At 48.6% G+C, this 9,313-nt stretch overlaps 1 protein-coding gene across 1 annotated transcript in view; it reads left to right on the forward strand.

Moving 5' to 3' along the window:
- The window catches only part of Delta (neurogenic locus protein delta), a 61,976-nt gene extending 53,675 nt beyond the window's left edge, over window positions 1-8,301 (forward strand). The window contains exon 7 of the mRNA XM_067356792.1: window positions 2,780-8,301. Coding sequence (XP_067212893.1) covers window positions 2,780-4,778 — 1,999 coding nt within the window. The 3' untranslated portion in view covers window positions 4,779-8,301. The remainder of the gene's footprint in view (window positions 1-2,779) is intronic.
- The last annotated feature ends 1,012 nt before the right edge of the window (window positions 8,302-9,313 follow it).

Here is a 9,313-nt window from a genome sequence, read left to right on the forward strand (position 1 = left end):
TTGTTGAAGACTGCAGCATTTTGTAAATTAGAAGCTATCAATTTCTCAATTGCGGTAATTTCATTTGTGTCCCGCTGTACGCAGATTTTATATAACCTGCGTGTATACTTTGATCGTAATTTAAGGCTGCGACACCATTCGGATTAAATGCGATAAATAAGTTTGCAGCGGCACGTAGAAATAAAAGCTGGAAAATAAGCTTCAATCGTTATTGAAGTTATGATTATCGATACATCGAAATTTGACGCAAGCTTTCTTTTTTTTTTTTTACGAGTACACACTTGTCCTAACGAAGCGATAAATTCGGGACGCTCCGCGAACCTTTGAAGGTTTACTCTCCGCTCTCGGACACTCGAGAGCGACGACGAGCGAATAATCCGCGTGGCACAGTTCGGCTTTCAACCCTCGTACATCCCCGTTTCACCTCCGTCTTCCGTCTCGCTACACCCCCGTCTTTCTCTTTCATACCATTGTCGCGGTATTCTTCACTCTATCTCCTCCTCTCTTTTAATTCGTATATAGGATTTAATGGTATAGTCATGCGACGTCTACAGCTTTCCCCCTACCGTCTCTCTCTCTCTCGTCTTTCTACTTTCCTTTACGTATTCTTGCTCTTCGTCTTTCTCTCCCCATCTCCCTCACCCTCCTCTACGCCTTTATTCTGATATTCTCTCTCTCTCTCTCTCGAACTACGATAGAGCCACGTCGAGAGAACCGACCGTGCAGCTTCATATATGCACGCGGATACAAGTGATGGTGGTGGGCACCCGTGCGCGCGAGCGCGCGCACGCACACACACACATACACGTAGAGGAGCGTAACCTTTCCTTGACCCGCATACTGAACGGCTGTGCCGAGGCTCGAACCGTGGGAACACACTACTCGACGACTCATCCCCCACCTCCGCCAGAATTCTACCTCCTTCTCCTCCTCCTCCTCCTCCTCCTCCTCTCTCCTTCGTGTCCCCGTCGGTCCCCCGGTCTCTCCCTCTTTCTTGCTCGCGGACTCTTCTTCTCCGCGATACCCTCTCGCTCTCTCGCATCCCGGGCCCCCTTTTCCCCACCTATCGGTGGCTGGTTCTTCCTTGGTCCCCTTCTCCACCTCCCTCTTTCGCTCGACGCACACGGTGAAAACTGTTCTCTATGATTGTATGCGTTACGTGTGTGTATGTGTGCGCGCGCGTTCTACGTGTATGTGCGCAGACACACACACACGTGCTATCCTCCTTTCATTCCGTCTCCTGTTCTATCTTTCTTCTTCCCGCAGTCTGTCCGTCTCTCTCTCTCTCTCTCTCTCTCTCTCTCTCTCTCTCTCTCTCTCTCTCTCTTTTCTTCTTCGTTCTTCCATGAACCCCCTCACGTAATGGCCGACCGGCGCGTATCCTCATCTCCTGGCACGCTACCCTCTCACCCTTCCCGACTCTTTTATCTCTCTCTCTCTCTTTCTCTCTCTTCGCCGCTTTTATTCACCTTTAATAGCGAATTCGATTGAACACACTAGTGCATACTGATGCAGATTAAAGCCTGCGGTACATTTTAATCCATCTAATTATAAAAACATGATGTAACGTAAAGCAAACTTGGAATGTCCGGTATATATTCTGCGGAAGACAATTCCGATCGAATAAAAAAATGATGCTGAACGTTTGCGCGGGGATTTTGCTTAGGGATACTGCGCATATTTTTACATCAATTTGCGCACGACGTGTGCGCAAGTGCGTGCAACCGAATTTGCTATATGATATTCCTCGTTGCTCGCACGTTACCCTCTCCCCTTTCTCTCCTCCTCCACGTGCGGACCACGAGTCTTCGTTCGTCTCTGCCGGGACGAGAGGTCTCTCGCCGTCCTTTCTTTTCTCTCTCTCTCTCTCACCCTCCTGTTGTACACCTCCGCACACATCCGCACGTTCATCGTCGGCCTCCGTCTCTTTTTCGTTCTCCCCCTCTTCTCGCCGCGAGAGAGAGTCTTCCTCGTGCACCGGGATTCCGTCGACCCTCTTCTGCTGCCCATGACTGCCTTCCGTCCATCGCCGGTGAAACTCTTCTTGAGACTCGTGACTGAGGGGGAAAAAAAAGAGAGATGAAGGAGGGAAGGGGTCAAATTGAAGTATGGAGACTCAAACTTTGCTCACGGATCTCTGTCATAACAACGTGACAGTTAATGGTTTAACCGGATCTAATGAGACCAACAACGCGCGTGGATCATCTATTCACGCGCCAGCCTCACCGGACATTTATCTCGACAAAATCGATCGCATATACATTTACAAGAGAGAGTGATTTATCTCCGATGATGATTCAAGTTTCGTGGAAACGCGACGACGTCCTTCTTCATTCGTTCAGTTTCGAGCGATCCTCAATTATAAATGCACATCTAAAATGTTTCCGAACTGAAGCGATAAAAAACTGTCAAAAATTTACAACAAGATTTTATTGCTTTTAATCGAAGGTATCGCAATTTAAATAAAATAATCTGATTAAATTTCATTAAATAAACACACAAATTATTTTCAATTCTCTCGCTTTTCTTGAAAATTGTTTCAAAACTCTCCCCAGGCGTTCCACGGTCTTTCAAATGCGTTTGAACGTCGTGCGGGTCACGTAGGGAATTAAGAGCGACATACAATTTTAAACTTCCGTTATCTCTTTATCGATTGAAACCCGAAGTTGTTCAGCCAACACGTATAGACACGATGCGTGCGTCAGCTTTCCGATTGATTTCTTTTTTTTTTTTTCACACTCGTTTACTAAAAAGCCGCGTCCTGTCGCGTTTGTTGCAGATGTCACAACGGCTGGAAGGGTTCGCAGTGCAATCAGTGCGTCCGGTACCCGGGCTGTCTCCATGGCACTTGTCAGAAGCCGTGGGAGTGCGTGTGCGATGAAGGCTGGGGCGGACTATTCTGCAACCAGGATCTCAACTATTGCACGAATCACAAGCCGTGCCTGAACGGCGGCACCTGCTTCAACACCGGCCAGGGCTCATACACCTGCTCGTGCCCGCCGGACTTCACCGGCACCGACTGCGAGACGCCACTTTTCGACTGTCACTCGAAGCCCTGCCAAAACGGCGGTACCTGCACGCTGGAATCGTCTACGAGCTATTCCAACGGCACCGCCGGCGGCGAATTGTCCACCAGGAAGCATCATCGCTACCGTTGCACCTGTCCGCCCGGTTGGCGCGGTCGGTATTGCGAGACCACGACGAAATCTTGCCGGGACTCGCCCTGCCAGCACGGCGCGACCTGCGAGAATGATTCGACACGCGGCTACTTGTGTCATTGCCCGGCCGGTTACACCGGCGCCGACTGCGATCTGCAGACCGACGAGTGCAAACCCAATCCCTGCATGAACAACGGCACGTGTAAAGATCTGTTTAACGGCTATCAGTGCACTTGCCCGATCGGCTTCGTCGGCGAGCGCTGCGAGACCAATGTGGACGACTGTCAGGGGAGTCCATGCTTGAACGGCGCCACCTGCGTGGATCAAGTGAACAGCTTTCGCTGTCAGTGCGTGCCCGGTTACGTCGGTCGGATGTGTCAAAATAAAGTCGACTACTGCATAGCGAAACCATGCGCGAACGGCGGTCACTGCACGACCGGGACCAACGATTATCACTGCGCGTGCAAACCCGGTTTCAGCGGCAAGGACTGCAGCGTGGACATCGACGAGTGCCAAAGCGCGCCATGCCTAAACGGCGGCACGTGCCGGAACCGCGTGAACGGCTTCTTGTGCGAGTGTCTGACGGGTTGGTACGGTGACACCTGCGGCGAGGTAGCCGGAGCCCGTCCACTCCATCAGGCATTACCACCAACTGCATCATCATCATCCGTGCCTACATCGAGCACCGGTTATTGGCCCGGCAAATTGTCGAAGCACGTCGCTTCCAAGGACGCCAACTTGACTACGGAACACGTGGTGATGATCGCTGCTTTGTCTATCGCGGTTCCGGCCTTCGTGCTGTGCGCCGCGATCGCCGTGATGTACATGAAAAGACGGCAGAAGCGGGAGCAAGCAAAAGCCGACGAAGAAGCAAGACTGCAGAACGAAAGAAACGCCGTGCACAGTAGCATGAGCAAGCGTAGCGCCAGCACCATCGGCGTGATTGGCAGCGGCGGCGGCGGCGGCGGAATCGGCATTGTTGGCGCCGGCAATGGAATCGGCAGTGTCGGCGCTCTTCTCAGCGGCGCGAGTAGCGGTCTAATCGGCACCGGCGGTGGCAGTGTTTGCGCACTAGGCACCGGCGACGCGCACATGATCAAAAACACCTGGACGGCGAGCAAAAGTGTCAACAACGTGGCGTCGGCAGCGCGCCAGGACGATCTAGACTCGTCGTTTCAGACCGACGTAACGCTAGACAGTTCTTGTTCGGGCTACAAGCCCGAGCCGGTGCTGCAAGATTGCCGAACGACAAGGACGACGAAGCAACTGAACACGGAAGCGGCCGCCCATCGGGCGTCCGCTCATCTCTACCAAAAGGAGAAGGACTGTCTCGGCCTGGGCCTCGGCATCGGGGTCTTGGAGAGCGCCAAGAGATCGTCCGTATTCACCAGCAACACGTCGGACAGTTGTTGCGCCGCGGAGGCTGCGCTAATGAAGAGGCCGACGTTATCAGAGGCCAACGGCGTCGCTGGCGGCGTCAGCATCATCGGCAGTGGTAGTAGTGGCCCACCGGGAAGTGGTGGTGGTGTCGCGGACAACAGCAGTTGCGGTGTGTATGTGATAGACGATCATTACAGACACGATGCCTCGCTGGCGGCGACGCTCGCGACGGAAGTGTAGTTTAGAGTCCGACGCCGAACGTATAGTAGACTCCCACTTAGAGTGATAGAGCGAGAAAGAGAGGAGCGCGTGAGTGAGATCGGAGCCGGTGCGTGTGCGTGCGTGTGAATTTAATGGACCCAACCCCGTTCGGTTCTCTTCGATTTTCTCGGACGGCGCCGTCGCCGCGACGTTCTCGGGACGCGGCGCCCTTCGTCCCGGATGCCTAGAAGCGTTTGTTTCTTTTTCTATTTTTTTTCCTTTCCGTTTTTTTTTTTCCCCCTTTATATTTTTATCACATCTCCTTTTTGCGAGTGCCGCGTGTACTTGTGCATCCGCGATCGACATCGCTGTTTAGGACTTGGCGAATATGAAACATCGGAACGAGAAACGCGAGCGCTGCCTAGTTTGAATCGACGACGATTATGCTGGACGAGAACGACGACGGACTGGCCGAAGACGTTCGATCGGGGCTGATTGAGAGGCGTTAGGGGAATTATAACGCGATGCTGTGGGGGTCGGTCGGTTTCCTCGACGGCCGGCCGACCCATCTCTAGGTATTAATATTATATCGTAAAGTGAAAACTCTGTACAGAACTAATTTATTATTATTGTTATTTACTTATCGTATTACCGATTGCTATTAATTATTATTATTATTAATATTATTACATCCCGTATCGCATTATCATTGTTCCCGGCATTAGTTCTTTTTCGAATTTGTGTGACCGAGCTCTCGGCTGCCAGTGCGAGAGTGTGACAGCGAAAAAAATCTTATATGTATGTGTATGTCGTATCCTTGTGAATGAGCGGTGTGCGCGGTGCGCGTGTGTGTGTAGTTTGCGAGCGAGAAAATTCCGACAACGGATCAGCATCTTGGAACGACGTTGCTGCTTTGCATTCGAGATTAACGTTTTTCACTTAACGTTTTTTCTTATTCCTTTTTTTTTGTCTTTTTCTTCTTTTTTTTTACAAACGATGAGATGCATTCCTTTTTGCAGTCAAAATGCCGTGGATTTCTGATTATGTAGCGACGTTCAGTAGCGCGGTCTTAGATTCGATGAAAAGCGTGAAAATTGACGACAAAAATAATATGAAAAAAAGTGTTCGCTCTAATTCTTCGGGAGTCTTCATTTCGGTCATAATCTCGAAACGGTCGAACAATTTATCTCATCTTTTGATATCGTTTCCATGCTTTTCTTCAGCCGGCCTGAAAAAAAATGTTTGAAAAGACGGAAATCAACGTGCGCTTGACGGAGTTCCGCCTTTTTAATCAGAAAAACCATTTTGTCATTCCATTATGCCGGATTGATCCTGGTTACTCAGCTTAGATAAAGGTGATAAATTTCAATAAAATAAACACGTGGGATAAAAGTGACAATTAAGCAACGCGACAATTAAGTAGACTCTTTTGTAGGAAAAAGAAAAAAAAAATACCAAAAACCGTGAAAGGGAAAGCCGGCGCACGCCAAAGTCCGAAGGTGTCTTCGGTATCTTTTCATCGAAATACATCGAATCTCTGTTAAGCTCAAAAACTTGCTTTCGCGGTGTGAGAAATGCCGAAGAAGTCGCGCGGCGCTGGCTTTTCCCTCATCGACAAAATATTTCCTACGAATCTTCCGACCACAACACGCAACGGTGTGTTATTCTTCGACGAAAACACTGCTCGCGCTACGTACGGTTGAACAGGACGAATAGATGTGTATAAATTATGCAGATATATATAGAGATATATAAATAGAAAAATAAATATATATATGCAAATGAACAGTGAGAGATAGAGACCCGACTTCGTCGACGACGGCGTTTCGACGACAAGGCGGTTCGTTCCGAAGCGATTCAGCGCCGAAGTCAACGAGAGTTTCGAATCGTTGGGGGAAGCCGAAGGAACGATTATCCTTGCGCAAAGGGACGTCGGATCGAACGTGGCCGCTTTTCTTCTTCCATTCTACGGCGATTAGTGAATCGCGTAGTGCGATCGATTTTTTATCCGAATGCAAACTTTTCCCAAGACGTCTGAAAGAACTGAAGAATATCTGAAAAATTATAACATTTTGTATTACAAAAGTCCTAAGAGAAATTATAATCTTTTAGACATTTCTTTCAGATTTTTTTGTAGATTGTCTTCTGAACTTCCGCGTTTGCGTTTTCAGCACTTTCCGGCTTGTATCTTTGGAAGGTAGAGAAATCGATCGAACTACGATTGAAGTTTCGCAAGTTTGTCTGTCTCTTTTGCGATTATTTACGCCCGGCAGATGAATTCGCGAACAATAGACTCGCGTCATCCGCGTTCTTTTGTGCAAGAAACGAAAACCCGGGAAGATCGTTCGCAGACTTTTCGGCTTTCGTGAATTGATTCCCGCACGGTTCCGAAGGAACGCCAAACCGCTTCGTTTCGGCGGCCGCTTCGCTGACTTCGTTCGCGAATACGTGATAGATAAGTGACGATTATTGTGTGTGTTGTCGCACGTTGTCGATGATGATAACTAATTATTTATTTATGACTGATGACTACGATTGCGACGATTTTACACAGCGTAAAACAAAAAAAGAATAAATAGCGATTAAGCGCGCCAACGACGACGATGATGACGATGACGATATTATCGCGTTAGAAACGCGTGTGCGACGAGAAAAAGAGAATGTGTGAGAGAACGAGCGCGCGCAAGAGAGGGAGAGAGTTGTAGCGAACAAAGATTCGATGATGTTCCTGTTACGAATAATGGTAATTAAATAAACGAAATGCAAGTACCGACTAAGTCAGGCTTATTTTCGGGTCTCGTTCGCGCGCGAGGGGGGCGCAAACGGGGGGGGGGGGGGCGTTCTCGCGTGTACAACGGTAGCAGCGCGGTTTTTGGCGACCGTACATACCGCAATCGCGGATCGATCTTATTTTCTTATCCGGCTTCCACTTCCCGATCCTCCAACAGTCGCCGTCGCGCGCGCACAGACGCGGAACGCGAAGCGCGTACGTATAAATGCAAGATTATATTGTACGAATTACAATGTGTAATAAAGCTGTTGTCATTTTTTGTACTTACACTTCTTCGGACGATTTGATACGCTATCGTTGAGCGGTTTCCAATATTCCCATGCGTCTCCTCGCCTCTTCGTCTTTTTTTTCGATCTTCCGATCCTCCTCTTCCTCTTTACACATTTCCGACATTCAATATTCATTAGACTTTCGAATTTTTTTTCTCTCCTTTCTTTTTTTGTACTAATGATATCTACGGGAATATTGTCCTTCGTCCTCTGCTGATAGTGGCCTTTCGTTCGTAGCATTAATACGAAGATTGTAAAAACTTTCCCAGGCGTACTCTCTACCCCGTTTTTGTATAAAATAAAAGGATAACACACAGCGTATACATACACAGACACACACGCAGCACATCTGTATATTTGTAGTAGAAGAATTACGATTATATTATTATTAATTATTAATATTATTATTATTATGAAAACGTGTAAATAGATGAATTGTCAATATAACGATGTCACGCAAATGACAGTGAACGACTAATAATAATGATGATTAAAAAATGAATCTTGCGTTGTCCTATTTCCGCTCTCATTATTCAGTGAAATCACCTTTACAAAAATTCGATCGTATAAAGTAGCGAGTCGCTATTTTTGCGCTCGTTCGTTGTCGGCCGCGTTTAAGCAGGCAAGACACGAATGCAGCGCGCAGTGGACAAAGGCCGCAATCGGTGCGATGCTGTCGGGGCTGCACTCGCGCGAGCTCTCGACATGTGACGTCGTCGCTTGTGGGAAGATCGACGGGAGAAAGGATCCGACGGACGGGTCGAAGCCGCGAGGAGGAAGTCGCATCGCCGCGAGAACGACGCGAGATAACGATAAGCCCCGTCGTGCAACTTTATGTAACTACGCGAATTAATCGCGCATGCCGGATTCGAGGAAGCGCGTCATCCCGCCGGTATTCACGATGGCACATATATTCAACCTGCAGTCGCGCGGCAAATATAGATAGATTAAAGGGAAATTTATTCATTCGGCAGTGCGCTAAATTCTCATTGAAATTCCCTGAAAAGCAAGCGGAGTGCGATGCGTTACGAGGAAAAGAGAAACTCGGCGTGGTAACGCCGGGTGTCACGCCCGTGTAATCTTAATAACGAGTTGTTGGTTTTCTTCTCGTAGAGCACTCTTATGTAAAAACACGCGGCGGCGCTGTCATAATCGTCGCCTGTTAATTGGAAATGTTAAAGCACGTGCGAGTGCGCGAACGTATTAAACCCATTTGCAGGAATTTACTCAATTATTGCCGTTGCAATTATCCTCCGCGGTTTCCCATTGCGTTCGAGTCTCAAGTAGAGCGAATAATTTTTGTCGTCGTCTCGTGATCTGCCATTTTACATTCCCGCGTATTGTTTTCGCTGTAAATACATCCTTTTCTATTGTTATATGTTATAGGTAACGCGGAATTATGTATTCAATACACCACGTGTGTATCGGCGCGGGTAGAAAACCGGAGGAACCTCGTGAAAGCCGCGAAGGAGCCCAAGTCCATCGGCCGCGAGCTACCCACGACTCATCCTGTC

Source organism: Linepithema humile, chromosome 6 (assembly GCF_040581485.1).
Source record: "Linepithema humile isolate Giens D197 chromosome 6, Lhum_UNIL_v1.0, whole genome shotgun sequence".
Taxonomy (NCBI): Eukaryota; Metazoa; Arthropoda; class Insecta; order Hymenoptera; family Formicidae; genus Linepithema; species Linepithema humile.